We start from the raw sequence: 17,915 nt of genomic DNA on the forward strand, positions 1-17,915 counted from the left end.
TTTCCAACACTGTTTCTAGACCCGATCCTGCCTTGAATCCTTCTATTGACCCTTCATGGCATACTTTTGAGCTACTGTAGTACTGAAGAGCTGAGAGCTTTCACTAGGGCTTATAAGTGTTTGTGCATGCGATAGGTTTCTACTACCCCCCCCCCCCCCCCCACAGATCCCAGTTCTTGGCGAAAAATAGCTCACTGTTAACATTATGAAAAGCCTGCAAAAATATGACACAGCCTGTAAACGCTAACGCAGCTCCACATAGTTCATGAGAAACAGATGTTTCGGTTCCCTCAGCATCAGTCGGGCACCTCCTCCTCCCCTCCGTCTCCCTGCTCCCACAGGGTTAAATCCTGTCGAGCTGATACTCAGCTTCACACAGGGGGGAGGAGGAAAGTGGGACAGAGTATGTTGTTTCAACTTTGGCTTTACAACTCTGCATTTCAAACAATATCACTGACACCGCTACAAGTCGTCTTATTGGCTGAGCCCCCTTTTTGAGCCGTTTTGTGTCATGCCCCTGAAAAAAAAATCCACCAGGAATTACTGAAAATTAATCACATGACAATAAGGAAACAAAGCCTGGATTTTGTTTCTTGCAGTGCAGTAGGTTATACATGTAACTCTGCGGACAAATGCTTTTTTCTTTTGTCTGTTTTTTAAATCACTGCTGTCACTTGAAATCGCTGCATTTTAGCACCAAACATTTGTTGACGGTACACAATGGGTTATTTAAATATCTTTATGCACACAAAAACATAACACACAAACAACTCAAAAATCCCATAGGGACAAAATAAACATCTTTTTTTTTTTTTTTTTTTTTTTACATTTTCAATGCACCCCTCTCTTCCTTAGATATTTGTAATAATACACAAATGCACAAAGCCAACAAAATTGGGAGTCCAAAAATAACTGCAGGCAACTTTTGAACACAGCACCATGGTAGAGCGTAATGCAACACAAATAAAATGCAGCAAAAGTGGCTTTTTTCCAAAAAATAAATATGCTTGTATATACCCATGAAGTAAATTGCCATAGCTATAAACATATCACACACACAACATAGGCGTAGCGCACTGATCAAGGTTAACACAGATTATTTGGGGTCTCTAGAAAGGCAGACTATCAATGCGCTGAAGTTCATACCATGGCATCAGTTACTGTTATGTCCTCTGGTTTGTGACAATGTATTCTGTGTTACATTGCTGTCAGTGTGAAAAAAAGACAGAACAAACATATAAAATAATAATAATAAAAAAGCATTATATGTTTCCATCAAACAATTGTGTTGATAAAACATGGATGGGATACATAGTGAATAAAACAAATGCATGTCTGTCATTTTACTCTTTTAAAAGTGCATACACTGTTTATTAAATAGCATTACATTAAATTAAAATGATAGTTTGCATGAGTACATGAAGAAGGCTGTAACAGATGTAGGCACATCAAAGTATCAGTTCACATAAGCCTTAGGCAGCAAATCAACAATCTTCCCTAGGTATTATTATTTTGAGGTCTTCCACTGATGAAGAAAAGAAATGTGTCTTTTTTAAATGCAGATGAAAACAGTTGCTTTGGCACATTCCCTCCAATGGTGTGCATGATGAATGGCATTCAAAACATCTGAAACGGTATAGGAATGATTTAGGTTAACGTTTTGTTTGGGAGGGAAAAAGTCTGCTTCATCCAGATTGAGGCGTTCTTCATGCAAGTCTGATTAACTCCAGCTAATGATGGCTCTGTTGAGTGCAAGTAACCAATATCTAACTAAAAAGTCTGTTATTAGTCTCTATATTAGCCACTGTGAATGAACACACAAGCCAAAGTATTTATTACCTACGTGCTGTCGCTCTGACCTCAACGTCAACTTTGAGACAAATGCTTGATGTAATTGAACGGGCACATACAGGAGGATTATTTTTTTGAAATGTAACTCTTACCAGCTATAACGGAGTCTCCTTTTTGTAGTTAAACCCAGGGTCTGATCCTTCAATCTGCAGTTTCAGGGCTTGTTTAAGGCTTAGCTCGGTTTCCCCAATGGGATAGTTCTCTAGAACGTCCTGGTGCCCTCTGTTCTGCACAGTCCGAGGAACTGATACTCTACCCAGGAACACCTGATTACCCTGTAGATGATAGTTGGGGTTGGTCATGATGCCGTTCCTCTTCTTCTCGGCAGCGCTCTGCTGCTGAATGAAGAACTGGTCTTGGCTTTGTCCCCGTTCCTGCTGCACTGACCCACCGATCATGATCTTACAGTGGGGATCCTTCACTGAAATGTTCGCTACTGATTTGTTGAGGGCGATCCTCTTGTCAAACTGTGTCATCTCGTACTCCAACACCTGACCTTGCATTGAGCCACTGTTCTTGAGCTTCTTCTTGTCTCCTTTCCCATTTGATGTCCCGTTCTTACTTCCCTTTGTTGACTTGTGACCAGGTTTTAACTGGGACCAGTCAAAGTCATTGGATGGAGATGACGGCTGCTGACCGATGGACTTAGTGGTGGAGGAGGGGGACACGATGGACTGTCTGCTTCGGCTGCGAGGCAGTGAGTGCTGCTGGATTTGCTCTGTGAACGTCAGTCCGTGAAAACTGTCGATTGGCACAGTCTGTGCTGTGGCTGTGGATGATGTGGTTCTCAGGGAGGAGTTCTTTGAACTTTTGAGGGAATTGTTGGACAAGGAGGATTTCTGTCTATCTACAGTGGAGTCGGGAGATTCTGATGGCGAACTGAATGCGTGGACAGGGCCGTTGGGTATACCGCGGCCAGATGATTGCATATCTCCAGCTCCTGTGCTGCCAGAACTACTTGATTTGATAGTGAGGGACTGCATTTTACCAGTCACAGCCAGTGGCGTTTTTTCTTCCATGGTGTGTACGGGGGAGGGATTGCAGCCATTTAAAGTCGTAGCCCCGTATTTTTCCAGAAGTTTGATGATCATGGAATGGCCGCCTTTTGCTGCCACTCTCATTGCTGTGCGTCCGAACTGGTCTGCGTGGTTGGGGTCTGCGCCGTTTTCAAGAAGTATTTGCACAACATCGATGTGACCCTCCTGCGCAGCGATCCCCAGTGCCGTCGCTCCCTGGTTGCATGTATGATCCACATGTGTGCCATTCTCTATCAAAAATTGTACGACTTTCGTGTGGCCTTGCCACGCAGCAGACTGGAGGGCGGATCGCTTCTCATTGTCACAGGCGTTCACATCAGCATGATAGTTAATCAGCAGCCTCACCATTTCAACATGCCCTTGCCAGCAGGACACGTGGAGGGCTGTTCTGCCCTCGGTGTCGCAGGCTTCCACATTTGCTCCATTTTCAAGGAAATACTCCGCCATGGCCAGCTGGTTTTCAAGTGCCAATATGTAGAGCGTTGGGCGTCCGTCTGCGTCTTTGTGATCTATATCAGCACCGTGGCTCAGCAGCAGTTCAACAATGTCCCTGTGGCCTTCTAGTGCAGCCACCCTGAGAGAATTCCTCCCATCATACCCCCTCTGGTCAATGCACGACTTATTTTCCAGAAGAATCTGCACACAATCATAATGTCCCTCTTGTGCAGATAATATCAGCGGTATTCTACCATCGTTGTCTACCTCTGTACAGCGAGCACCTTGCTCAATAAGGGCGTCGCACACTTGGCGGTGACCCTCAAACGAAGCCATGTGGAGCGGGGTCCAGCCTGCGTCATCCCTGTGATTCTCATCCAGACCTCTGTCCAGCAGAGTTCTGACCACCTCCACGTTACCCTGAGCAGATGCGATGCTCAGCACAGTCCTCCCCTCGCTGTCGATGCTATCGACAGCGGCCCCCCAGAAAAGCAATGTGTTGACGACCGAGGCGTGGCCCATCGATGCAGCAGCGAGAAGAGGGGTGCGCCCGTTGTTGTCCGTGTGATCCACATCGGCTCCGCCTTCCAGAAGCAGATCGACCACATCAACGTGTCCTTCATAGCCAGCCACGAGGAGAGGGGTCATGCAGTCTTTGTCACAGTGGTCGACCTCTGCTCCCCTGTCGATCAGAAGGCTCACGACAGAAGCGTGGCCTTTACTTGCGGGGACACAGAGAGCAGCGACCGAGAGGGCCGTCCTCCCGTCCACATCTTCATGGTTGACTTCTGCCCCGTGGTCTAAGAGGTGCTCGACAATCTCTCTGTGCCCCATGTACGCTGCAGCAATGAGCGCCGTTCTTCCTTCATTGTCTGCTTTGTTGACCTCGGCTCCATGCTGGAGAAGGTTCAACACTATGTCTTCATGACCTCCCCAAGCAGCGGCTCTCAAAGCAGTTCTACCATCGGCATCGGCACAGTCCACTTTGGCCCCAGCGTAGAGCAGAGCGGATACAACCTCTGAATGTCCACCCCAAGCTGCTGAGCGGAGGGCTGTCCATCCGTCATGATCCGTGTGGTTTATGTTGGCCTCGCAACCAATTAGGCAGTTGACCACTTTGGTGTGGCCCTGCCTTGCAGCAAGGGTAAGTGCTGTTTGTCCGTGGTTGTCTTCCAGCTCCATGTTTGCCCCTCTGGATATGAGCAAATTGACCACATCGAGGTTTCCGCTGTATGCGGCATTGGCCAGCAGAGTCCTTCCACTGGAGTCGGACTGGTTCACAGATGCCCCATTGTCAAGTAATGTCCGTATCGAGTCCTCTCTCTCTAGGGCCTGTTGCACAATGCATGAGGCGTGATCGTCCTCGTTGTTAACATGAGCTCCAGCTTTGACCAGAAGTTGCAGAACTTCCTGTTCTCTTGGTATGGAGGTGGTCAGAGAGTCTTTAGCGGGAGTCCCATTCCAAACCATCCAAAGAGCCAGATTAAACGGCTCAATCTGCAGATTGGAATTGACGAGGTGTAGTGCGAATTCCTGCACTTCGAGTGGTTTAAGCTGCTTTGCCCGGCAGGTGTAACTCATTGCCAACATCCTGTGTCCCTCTGCTGCGTTGCACAAGTACTTCTGGGTGCAGTGCTTAACATCCAGTAGCCACTCTGCAAAACTGTAGTGAAAAAGGATTTTAGTACTCCCAAGGCCGTCGACCAACAACTTGGACAGAATGTCCATCTTTTTCTGAAACTCTTCCATAGTCAGTGTCATGTTTTTGGTCCAGACTGCATGGTACAGTTCTTTGACTGTGAGTGGCCTGCAGGTTGCCAGGATTACGTTCAGGATGGGTTGGACTTTGGCAAACTGTTTTCTGACAAAGAGTCTCTGGCAGAGCCACAGGTAGAGGCCGTTGAGAGTGCCAGGGATGTCACGGATCTCGCGAAGCATGATGAAGTTCTCCACCACGCCGTCCAGCACTCGCTCCAGGTACAGGAAGCAGCCGCTGCTCTTGATGTGGAGTTGGTTGAGCATCTCGGCCGTCTCCTTGGTCAGGTGCTGCCTCAGAGCCTCCTCCTGGTCCAGCCTGTGGAGGATGTACTGCTGCACATCCTTAACGATGTAGGCCTTGCGTAGATCATCGAGGCTGATTTTGCGGAATCCTAGAAGAGAAAAGAAGAAACAAACATTTGACAGGTTAATGACAGGTGTTAAATATGTGGTAGAGATCTAGAAGGTGAGAGAAGTAGTACTAAAAATAACTTCAAGGATGGGAACTGTGAAGAAATCGTAGCTGATGATAATGATTAGTGTAACTTTCCCCACGGTGCTTCTTGAGTCATTAGCTCCTGACCTTGGGATCATACCCAGTATTTATCCACTGATCTTGTACCTTTGGATAATTAGGTTAAGCCGACCTTTAATTTCCTAAAGCATAGGATAATTAACAGTAAAACCATGTTGCTATAGAGAAAAACCTTTCAGAGGAATTGAGAGCACAACCCCTATGGCTGGCAGAGGCAGACATGATCAGCGGGAGTTTGCTATCAGTTTAGCCCATAAAGCACCAAGGAAAACAAATTCATGCCAATTAGTCCTCTGCATTATGTTTGGTGCAGAAGCAATTTCAGCTGTAATAATTTAGAGTATGCCTGTAAGAGGATAACAACAGCAATAATTTAAGCATGAAAATGAGTGAAATAATGAATATATTACATTAAAATGTGCCTGTGCCCTTGCTTATCCATGTACTGCTACACCCAAAGGTAAATAACCAGTGAAAGGCAAAGAAAGTGCCAGAGTTCACAGAAAAAAAAAAACATAATTGTCTGCAAAATGTGGAACACTAAGCATAAAAGAATGATTTCTTTCAACACTGAAGCCCACTTGATTGGTCATTCAGTCCATTCACTGATTGTAGAGGTTATTAGTGCTTAATCAGCAGGAGCAAATCTGCAGTAGGGGTTGAAGATGTACAATAATGAAAATGGGGGAGAGCAAGGGAGACATCATTTTCATGCCTGTAGCACATCAATGGCCTGTAAAACATCTCTCCTGTGCCTCACTTATTACCCTGCTACATGCTCCCACCACAGACCTTTACTGTAGAGATTCTTCTGGAAAAAAAAGGAAGGAAATGATCACAGTGGGTCTTAATGAATGATCTTTAATAGGAGTTCCTCTTCAAGACGTGAAAAAAATAGCCCCATAATGGTCTCGGCTAATGGGCATAAAGTGAACTTTCCTCCATGTTAAAACAATCTGTTTCATGGGCTGTGCTGCCTGCAACCCGAGGGCAAGGGGAACATTTTTGCATACTTTTATTTACAGTTCCCATGGTTCTCGGGGGTTACTGGGACAGGAAAAATGTCACCAGATGCTCTCTCGGTGTTGGCTCCTTATCTGTTTGCTGCTCTCCTACACCCTGTGCTCCACATGTACAGTATTTTAACGCTGCCAATTTCCCAGGAAAGTGGATCTGATCTACATGTTTTTGCTGTTTCTGTTGTCACACAATGGAACAAGCATGAAATGTCACTTCTAAGACTTTTCCAAGAGGCCGTGGACTGCTAAAATCCTGATCTTATAACCATGACGCCGCCTGATTATTAACCCACCATTTATAAAACGGTTGCCCAGAGAGAAAGTCAGAAGCAACCGTATCTTTCTCACAGTGCAGTGGGAAACAAACTGTGGCTCTTCTTCTCTGCCAGGGATTAGACAGAGTGGACACAGAGAGAGGGCATTTGTGGCAGCTCTTCAATGGAAAGTAGCTTAGGTTTGTTGAAAAAAGCAGAAACATTTGTGCCATTTTGAAAAGACGTGGGTCTGAAAAGTTGAGAAATTCTGTTATAGCGGCTGTGCCAGTTCATTTTGAAACAGCCAATGAAGAAACTCCAGTCCTTAGTCAGCCCCAGTGAGTGAACCGCCCGACCGAACGTATGAAGTTACACCATTAGTCAGCTAAATGCCACGGGACTGTGTTGATTAATCAGTCAGTCAGCGACATTTGCATTTATGGGGCCCTGCTGTTGCGGTCCCACCAAGAGGTAGGTGATGGAGCCTTCATTTCAAGGCTTCTTCTTCTTCTTTTTTTTTTTTTACTGACTGAACATTTCATGTACTCACAGGAAACAACTCTAAAAGCTTTTGCTGAAAAAAATTCAGCACCAACACTTTCATCCCCACCAGTGAAAATGTGATTGCTTTGATTATATAACGCAACTTTTCCCTGTACACAATATGAATCAGACTCTGTCACCGAGCCGGAGGCGGCGCTCTGTTCATCTGCTGCGATTTGTGTGGGTTGAGAGAGAGAAAGCGAGAGAGGGAGAGAGAGAGCTGTGAGAACTTATTCCACACTCTCCCGACGGTAACCTCACCTGCAAGCCAGATAACAACCCTGATGAATTTAACCAAGAGTTCCCGAGCAGGTACTGACAGTTTGGACAGCAGATCCTGGTTAAACAGAGGAGTGATGGGTTTTTCTTTATCATCTGCTCCTGAGTTTGTTTAAGATAAGCACACACACACACACACAACCAGCGCCTCACAATAATCCTCCTTATACTTTGTCCTTGAGGCCTTCATCCTATTTCTACCTGGGATGAAGCTGTTTAAAATGTGAGAATCAGAGAAAATACTATTCTTTTTTTTTTTTTTTTTTGTGGATTAATTCTTATAAAAGACGCTCTTTAGTTGCACTTCGTGATAAGTAACAATTATCTATCATAAAATATTTTATGACAGCGCCCCGGAGAAGTAAAAGGGGTAAATTCTGGGGATTAAGGGCTTTATTATAATAGGGATCATATGGACAAGATAATTCAAACCAGACCAAACCGAGATGAATATAACAACCATAAAACACACTGATATTTTGTTTATTCTGAATATTCATGTTTAATGTTTAATGTTTAACAAGAGAGCAGCTGTGCAAACACTTTAAATTAATAAAAGCTACATAAAGTTAAGACTCCAGCAGCATAATAGCCTGATAATTACAGAAACTCAATGCCCCTAACCCACTTTCAGTCTGTCATTGTTTTCAGCGCCTGTGTGCATTTTCCACCCTCTACTCTCTCTTTACTCTGGCTTTCATGACCTCCCCCCTCCTGCTCCCCTCACCTCCCTCCTCCTCCTCCTCCTCTCCCCTCACTGACATTCCAGGAGCCAGATTCATGGCGAGCATGCAGAGCAGCTATAGGTAAAGTAGAAACACTTGAGCACTTTTACCTTAAAGGAGTAAAAACCATTAACGATTGGGCATATTTCAAACCTTTGCTCCTGACTCTTAACTCACTCTGACATGGGAACTGTAATGGGTTATTATAAGTGTGGGGATGGCTCCCTTTAGGTTTAAGGTACAGAAAAGAAACACTTGAAGGTAGCACATGATCCAAATGTGCATTCCTGTTCTCTGTGTACTCATCTGAGCTCCTCTGGCTCAGACTTAAAGCATTAAAGATCGAGTTTCAGCTATTGTGCCGTCATCTGAGGACTTTTCTCCGGCCTTTTGTTTTAACTATCTCAAGCTCTCTGTGCTGTTTTGTTCACAGTGAAGGCCAAACCAGCTCAGTTCCCTGTTTTGAACTCTCTCTCTTTTCAGGCAGCTGTGGCACAATCAGGGACATAATATCAAATCTAGTTGAGTCGGCTTTCCATTTGTGACTGCACAAACCCGCCTTTCACATGGGAGTGTAAAATATGTGACATTTTAAAGACACACACATCTGAAGCTCTGACGTCACTGACTGGTCCTCCCTCTCCATATTGACCCTGATCCTTCTTTGGCCGTTCTGGGTTCGTTCCAGCAGGGACAGGAAACCCACTAGCTGGGAAGAGGGAAGAGGCCATTAAAGGGGAAAAACAAGAACCTAAAAAAAAAAGACTTCAGGGGACTGAGAAGAGGGAAAAAAAAAACATTTTCACTTAGCCAGTCACTTCAGAAAAACGTGTGACATTTAATATTCAGTCTTGATGCTGATGTTCAGATTTGCTCTATTCACAGAGGGAGGAGGGAGGAGGGGGACTAAGGAAAACATTAAGTGTGCATTACAGCTAGATTCTGGGAGATGCTACTCTATCATGGATATTTTCTCAGGGGGGACAAAAGAAAAATGCTGCTGTGCTGTAGTTTATGATAAACAGCTTTTCCTACATTCCACGGTCGCTGACACACCAATTATGAAGACACAGCGACTTGGAAAGCTGGAGGAGGAGGAGGAGGAGGAGGCAGGACGAAGGAGGAGGAGGAGACAGATTTGACTGCAATCAGCATGAAAAACACTTTCTTAAAATCAATTTCACTGAGCTGGAAATAAAAGAATTGAACAAGCAGCGGCCTCCAGTCGGAAACCGCGTTTTGCCTCGCGTTGCTGGAAGATGAGCCACAGTTTCCACTTCATAAGCACACATCACTTTATAAGGCCTGGATGTCAACTGTGAAGTCATGCCCTACTCCTGCAGATAAAAAACATTAAATAAAAAAACAACCACAGGGGGAAAAGTCATACAACCTGTATTTGATGACTGTGGTGTAACAGGAACTACTATTAAGTACTACAGAAGAATGCAAGAATGCTGGTTGGCTATAAAGGTTCAAATGCTTTCCAAGAACAATTTTCTTTCTTTCCAAAAGAACCCAGCAGTCATGATGAGGCCTGGATTTTTTTTTTTTGCACCGTTAGACGAGGGGCTGCACAAACTGTAGCTGCATGTGTGTGTGTGTGTGTGTGTGTTTGGGCTATTTATATGTGTGAGGATGGTTTCAGAGTCTTAACAAAGGCGACTGCTAAACAAGCAACAAATGACACATTCATCAGGGTGAGGGATGCAGCTCCCGAGTACAGGCCTCTGAGCCAGCTGCTGCTCGTTACAGCACTGGATACCGGCCACGATAGACAGAGAACCCCCTGCACAAAAGAGGGACTGTTTGCCTTCGAGATTAATTTTTTTTTAGATGACAAACGAGGCGGCGTGCGTGTGCGCAATCGGGAAACTTAAAAAAAGGGGTTCGTGGCTCATCAAAACCTGGGGATTTCGGAGGGGGTGCACAGATTTCTGGCCCGTCCTCGGCGAAGAGACACCATCTTAAGTCATCGGATCCATAAAGAAAACAGAAACCCAAGCCTCTCTCTGCCCCTCTCTCCTCGGGCTCTCCAGTAAACCCCGCGCTCGACAAACGTCTGTTCGACAGCTGCAGAGTTTCCCCCGGCTTCCAAAAAAACACCAGAGGACCAACCTCCTAAACACAAGTATGTGGATGAGAGTCAGCTCCAACGGTCTGCAAACAACACTCCTTTGAAAAGTGCACTGCCATTTAGCGCTTTGAAAAATAACTCTTGAGCCCCTCGTTTGATTGTGTACACTCTCTAATTTCTCCTCGAGCAGATGAATACGGATAACACTTTCTATTTTATCGGGGGATAAATGTGGCTCGTTCACAAGTGAGAGAAAGACAAAGCAAAGTGCTGAGAAGCTTTGATAAGGCCCTAATTCAGCTGTGAGAGAGATAACTGCAGCAGGCAGGAGGAAATCATTTCAGATTAGTGCCTTCGTTTTAACACGCGCTCTATATTATTTCCTGACGTACTGAACGACCACCGGGCGAGATGCTGAAATTATTACACTTTAACAATTAATTTGTGTAATGCTGGAGGCAGAGCACATGAAAACACCTCCTGCCCAAACACGCCTCTTGCTGAGTTTCAAACGGGACGTGAGAAGGGTTTTCCAGTCAAACCTGTTGTGGTGCAACTGAACATGGCTCATGATGGTGTAGCTGGTGATAAGGGAGGAACAGGGGGGGGGGGGGGGGGGGGACACACAGCATGGCACACACACACAGCATGGCTCAGTTTGAGAGGTGCATTCAGATGAAGCTATCAAACCACCTGCACCGGGGGAATAAAACATCCATCATATGATAAAGTTTGCAGAGCGCTGCAGGGAGAGGAGCCGCCGTACTTTATGCCTTTGAATGACAGAAGCTCATTAAGACGGTTACAAAAGACTGAGTCATAAGACAGTGCACCTGGTCACTCACATGTGCCTCCTCTCGCCGAATCCCATAATGGATATCCACTCTAGTTGTCACTATATATCACAAGAGCTTCCCGCAGCTGCACAGATGTCTGGATCATCCAATTTCATCCAAGCGAAAAAAAAAAAAAAAAAAAGAAAAGAAAATTCCAGCAGAGGAGCAGAGTGTTAAGACGCAGATTAAACAGGACCAACAGAACATAAATACTATTAACATCACTCAAACTGTGCAATTTTTCCAATTCCTGCAATCGGGTGGAAAAAGTAGGGCCAATAATCCGTCTTTTCATGCCACGTAATCCTTTTCATTTTTGCCCTTAAGTTTAAAAAGTTACAGCTAAATAGGTTTTATGATGCTAAATGCAATAAGACCAATTCAAACCAGCTGTGTCATTTAAAAAAAAATGCTGTTTTGTCACTTTCTCTCTGGAGATACAAAGCTGAAGGTCTGTGGTGGCAGTAAGCCGTTGTAGCGCTGGGAGTCCCACGTCCCACTCGGGATCAAATTTCCTCAATTTCTGCCCTAGTGTTTTTGTTCATCATTACACCCAGCTGACCTCCCGGTGACCTCATTTAGCCCTCACCGGCACATGTTTCCATTCACCTGCACAAGAAACTACTCAGCCTAGCATGTCAGTCGTGTTTTATTAGCCATCCAGTCAAACAAGCCATTATCTGCCATCACCACGAAAAAAAAGTGCCAGGAAAAGTCTGGAACCATTTTGGAAACGTTTTAACATGGAAATGTCCGGGCAGCAGATTCAGCAGAGGGGAGGAAAAAAGCTGTGTGAGCTTCGCTGTGGAAAGGTGCTTTGCAGAGTCATCCTTGGCAATGCAGGTCAAGAGGCAGAGTGGTATTAAAAAAAAAAACCTGTCTGTACTTTACTTTGGAGGCCTTTCCCCCCTGCAGCAAAAAGCAGATATAAAATGTGCCAAGAACTTCCCCGCCTTTATTCCAACAAAAGTTAAATTAAGACTTAATTAAACGCCCTTCAATTAAAGAAAAATCTGACAAGTCACGCTCTGTGCACACAAAAAAACGCAGAGAATCTCAAGTCCATAAAAATTTGGCAGGGGCACGCCACATACCAAAGGGGGCATCACCTCGGGAGGAAAGAGGCCAGCCGGGTTCGTCGGCCATGTTCAGAATCTTGTTACTGCAGCGCGGCACCCAAGGTGTTACAGATACAGACACGGTAGACCTGTAATTTGCCCGGCTGTCAGACTGCGTGCTGGTAAATTACAGTATTCAGCGAGGATTACGGTCTTCAGCTCATCCAAAGTGAGGCTCAACATGCAGCCTCGCAGACGACAACTCATACATGAGTATGGACATAAATCAGCTTGTCTGTGTAAGCCAATTTTAAAGAAAAAGGTGAGGGGAGGGTAAGCTCGTTAAAGACGTGGTGGTGTCGTCCTTTGCTCTTGTTAGCCTGCGAATCGAGGTCAAGAGAGACGATCAATACCCCCCAAAAAAACTACAGGAGGGAACAGAGAAGGGGCTTTTATTAGGTTTTGCTTGCAGGAAGCATTTGTTGAATGTTCTGTTTGGTTTAGTGTGGTGCAATTTAAGCTCCCTGGAGGAGGCTGCAGCGTGGCCAAAATCTGCTGGAGTTGGTTTTTAAGGTTCTTGAAACTATTCAATAAAGGCGCTTTAATTTTCTGCTTAAAGACTCTCTTCTTCTTCCTCTTCTTCTTTCGGCGCTGAAATTGTTCTTGGCATCTCGTGTCTCTCGTGAAACTTCCAAATTTTATTTCACACACAGTTTAAAAAGTTTCTGGTACATCTGTTGCGTTCACGACGACGACGATGACATATCACACACACACACACACACACACGCTCACGCTCACGCAATTGTCTTAACAATGCAGAAAAATGTAATTTACAGAGGAGTCGTGAGCAGGGCCGCCTTTTGTCTCTCTTCAGGGAGCATTCCTCAGCGCAGAAGAAATAAACCGTCCTCGCTGCTTTTACGACTGTGTTTGTGTTGTCAGGCGGCCAGGAGGAAATCGCGCGGTCTCTCCAGTGAGGTCTCACATTTGAAAGTATACACACACACACACATGCACAGAGATGTAAAGTTTTTGTTGACCTTTGTTTTATTTGTGTCTGATTCAACCACATGCCTCGGGACAAAGAAGCCGCTCAGAGAGGTGGAGGAGGAGGAGGAGGAGGAGGTTCGGACACTTTTTTTTTTTTTTTTTTAAACCAGGCATCACTAGTGGTAAATCAGCTCTGTCTCTGTGGCGGGGCACGTGAAGAAAGCTCCATTCACGGAGGGCAGAGTGGAAGTGGACCTGCGAGGGTGGGCTGCCCCTGCTCCCTCTGCACCACCGATGAGACGCAAACACAGGAAACAAGAACCCAGGCCCTCCGCTGAGGTCGCCACTTTATATTACACAGCACTTTGTAATGACTTATCTATGCACTGTGGCCTTTTCAGGCAGACCAAACTCTGGAGAATGAGAAAATGTGTCATGTTAGGAAGGAAATGAGCAACATAGCCCCCCTTCACCCCACCACCCCGCCCCCATCATCAAAATGCCTCACAGGATGAGTGTCCTCAAAGTGGCCACACGCTCCTGAAACATTCCTCAGACTGAGCCAGGAATATAACCGTCTTAATTACAGCTGTGATTCATAACTAAGAGGGGCTTTTGTGTGTGTGTGTGTGTGTGTGTGTGTGTGTGTGTGTGTGTGTGTGTGTGTGTGTGTGTGTGTGTGTGTGTGTGTGTGTGTGTGTGTGTGGCTGTTCTCCAAGTTTTTTGGCTGGTACGAATCCTCCCATCCCGCCAAGTGGCCCTTGTGCCCAACTAAAAAGAAAGTAAAAGAGTAAAAATTGGAGAAAGAATGAAAATAATAATGTATTTTATGATAGTGGAAATCAATCTAATTGAAGTTGCTGTAACACTGCAGAGCAGGAATGTGGTTGTTTGAGGGGAGCTATTATCTTTCACGGCTCCAGTAGCACACTGATACTATATTATTATAACTACTGGCAGCACAGCTCCCAAATCCAGGGCCCTCTCTCTCTCCCTCTCTCTCTCCATCCGTCCTCATCCCTCGCTCATGTTGTACAGCTTGTGAGAGGTTTTTGTTTTGTGTTTTGCTTTAAACTGGGCTGTATCATTGTCATCTACTTCCACCTCCTCCTCCTCCTCCTCCTGGATTCGCAGATTAGCCGCAAGATGCTTCCACACAGGATTTGAAACGCAATACTCGCCTCTCTCAGATTATCTCCGATCTTAACACGTTTTTTTTTTCTTTCTCCCCACACCTCGTTTATATGACTCTGTTCTGAACGCTGGTTCTGTTTGGATCCAGTAAAACAGGCGGACTCGATAAGATAAAGAATCTTATCTTGGTTTCTGTGACAGCTAACTACATGCTCTACATTCCTGTTCCTTGAATGTTTATTAAATCTTGTCTTTATTCCTTTAAGAAATATCCTTTTGAGAATTATGCTTATTGGCTGTCTGGCTGGGAGTTAGATGAGATGATCACTATCATCCTCACGTCTGTGCGCTTGGCAGCTAGCAAAGACTCCAGAGACGAGATTTCTACGTCTTTTGTTGCTTTTTTGGTTATAAATCAGGTCCAGGTTCTGTATTAATACTGTGAAAGTTTAAAAAGTCTCAGTCTACAATGAAATGAGCGCAGCCTGTATTCAGAAACTGGGCCTTAAAATGAGCTGTCAGGATTTCTGTAACCTTGTGATGTCACAACGAAGCAGTCAAGCAGATTGTTAACTATGCTCCAAGCCCCGTCCACCAACATCCATCGTCCAGCCTCCAATCTTTGTTACATAAAAACCAGATACACCTTCTAACGGATCAACGCTTAGTATGAAACAGGAGAAAATAATAATATGGGACCTTTAATAACTTGATTGATCAGATGTCAAATTCAAATTTAACCTTATCCCTTCTTCACAGGAACGTGGTCTGGTCTCTGTCTTTGTGACCTTACATGACTTCCTGTTTCCATGTCAGACCAGGACAGCAGAGTTTCTGACTCTCTGTCTAGGCTGTTGTTGATAAAGGTGTCCGTCAAAGATGAGGTTACTGAAGCCAGGAACTTAAAACAGCCATCAGTATTTCAGTAACTTTGTGATGTCACAAAGAAGCAGTCAATCAGATTCTTAGCCATGCTCCAAACCCCGCCTAACAACATCCATCATCCAGCCTCCAATCTTTGGTACCTACTTAAAAAACAGATACACTTTCTAACAGATCAATGCTTAGAATGAAACAGGAAAAAATGTATATAGGACCTTTAATAACTTGATATTGAGATAAACTTGATTGATCAGATGTCAAATTCAACTTAAACCTCATCCTTTCTTCACAGTAAAGGGGTCTGGTCTCTGTCTCTGTGACCTTACATGACAGTTTCCATGTCAGACCAGGACAGCAGAGTTTCTGACTCTCTGTCTAAGCTGCTGTTGATAAAAGCCTCCGTCAGCCTGGAACTTTTTCAAACAGTAAATATCAATGTCAAATTAATACCAGAGTCATGTGTGGACTTGCCGGGCGGCCTCGAGGTTCAATCCTTCAACCATATCCAGCCTTTCCTTTGCTTAAATAAGACTAATCTCCACCCGTTGTCTATCAAAAAGACAATATTTACAAGCATGTTCTCACCAGATATTCTCAGGGATTTTTCAGGACTCATATGCGCCGTGCAGCGCTGTCTGCTAATCCTACCAGAGCGCTGACACATACTTGCTGCTTGAGAAACAGCGACTTTGACAAGCATGCCCCATAAACAATATTGGGCAGATGGCAGCCATTACAGTTCAGTGATGCCTCCACACGATAAAAAAAAGATCACACACTAGGCTGGATCAAAACCTGTGAAGGGGGGGGGGATTATGATTAAAATGAGGCTGTAATAGTTTTAATGTGACCCTAAGCAAAGTGAAAATGCTAAAAAACAAAAAGTAGAGACATCAAAAAATGTATAATAAATAAAAAATGCCAGCTTTAAAAATCATTACACAGCTCCAATTTGGGAGTCCCAGGGGTTTTTGATCCAGCTCAATATAAATTCTGTCCAATTTTGACAAATTGTCGCTTTTATCAGTGGTGTGCATGTATGAAAACGATGAGAGCGAGAACTGTGAGCTGTTGGAAAAGAAAAAAATAAATGTCTGAGAAGCTGTTTCTATTTAAATGCCCAACCCCACTGTCTCCCACCTCCACCCCGCCCTCTCTCTTTCCCCTTTTCCTTGCTCTCCCTGCTGCCGGAGGCCTTGTTAAATTGGCACAGATTCTACCCGGCTCCAAACCAAAATCGCTGCCTAAGTGTTTCCACTCCGCTACCCCTATCATGGTCTTACAGTAGCACAGAGCGACGGAGGGGGGGCCGGGGGGTAGGGGAGCTGAGAAAGAGCAAGCTTTCTCCCCCATAGGTCTGCTGTCACTCGGGACTTAGAGAAACATCTCCACAAACACACTGAGCACATTTGAGTTTTTTGTGTATTTGCATCTCAAGAGTGGGGTTTCAGTCCATTTAAATAAAATAAAAAACATCCACAGAGACCAGGGGCTTAATCAAAACTGGGTGATCATATAAATGTGTGTCAGCCAGCGACTAAAATTCTTGTACTCCTCCTCACAAACAGAACAGCCTTTGTTTGTAGGGGCATTAGCCGAGCGGAAGCGAGTGGGGCATTCTGCCGCAGAAGTCAGAAAGCCTCCTTCTTCCTGCTCAGTCTCAGAGGTGTTGAAAACTTCCCAAAGCACATTCCTCTCCGAGACGGACGCAGGGAATAACAGGGCGAGCTGAGGGAAAGAGAGCCATCCGACATTGTCTTAACAAAAAAAAAAAAAAGCATTGTTATAGACTTCTTCAAGCCTCTGGCAACTTTTGCTGCAAAATGACCTTGTGGTTAAAGGTCATTACACAAACTTTATCGACACTATATTCACACGACCACAGAGTTCCCATCGCCGCAGACCAGAGTATACTGGGAAACCCACACAACCTCCACCCCAGACGAAATAGGCCGCTCATATAAAATAGGAGTTGGCTCTGCACGGAGCATGAAAGTGGAGGCTTTTTTGGCAGGTCACGGCCATCTCTGACTTGTAAACAATATGCGGGGTATTTTTAGGGGACACTTGGCCTCAATTTGATACTCCGAAGTCCTTTGGTCTATTTTCGGTCCTGCGCCGCATGAATAAGGAGCATTTAGAGCGCTGCATTCATAATAATAATACCGCCGCACAAGCTAATGGAGGACACGGTAAGCGGGTGAGTGTGTTTGTGTGCACAAGTCGAGACGTGGGTGCATGTGCGTGGAGAAAAAGAAGAAGAAGAAGAAGTCGGTCTTGTGGAAGAATTTTCAGTGTTGAAGCGAAAGCGGAAGACTGAATCTAGACAAAACAAAGATGCTGCTAAAAGCATCAGAGGAGAAGGGCCAAGGCTCATTGTGGCTCTGCAGGAGCGTCTCAATGAACAAACTCAATAGCAGCCAATGAAAAGGTTCAGTTTTTTTTTTTTTTTAATCTAGAGCAGCGTGAAAAACATATGTCCTTCACAGCGTTCAAACG

The 17,915-nt window shown here is 45.0% G+C and overlaps 1 protein-coding gene across 3 annotated transcripts in view; it reads right to left on the reverse strand.

The window, feature by feature from the left end:
• Positions 1-713: 713 nt before the first annotated feature.
• ankrd50 (ankyrin repeat domain 50) overlaps positions 714-17,915 on the reverse strand; it is a 38,805-nt gene continuing 21,603 nt past the window's right edge. For 2 of the 3 annotated variants that reach the window (XM_083980442.1, XM_083980443.1), the window contains exon 4: positions 714-5,473. In XM_083980442.1, coding sequence (XP_083836568.1) covers positions 1,947-5,473 — 3,527 coding nt within the window. In that variant the 3' untranslated portion in view covers positions 714-1,946. The remainder of the gene's footprint in view (positions 5,474-17,915) is intronic. The other variant, XM_083980444.1, reaches the window with a different exon arrangement.

This window comes from Trachurus trachurus (assembly GCF_905171665.1).
Source record: "Trachurus trachurus genome assembly, chromosome: 10".
In the NCBI taxonomy this organism is placed as follows: Eukaryota; Metazoa; Chordata; class Actinopteri; order Carangiformes; family Carangidae; genus Trachurus; species Trachurus trachurus.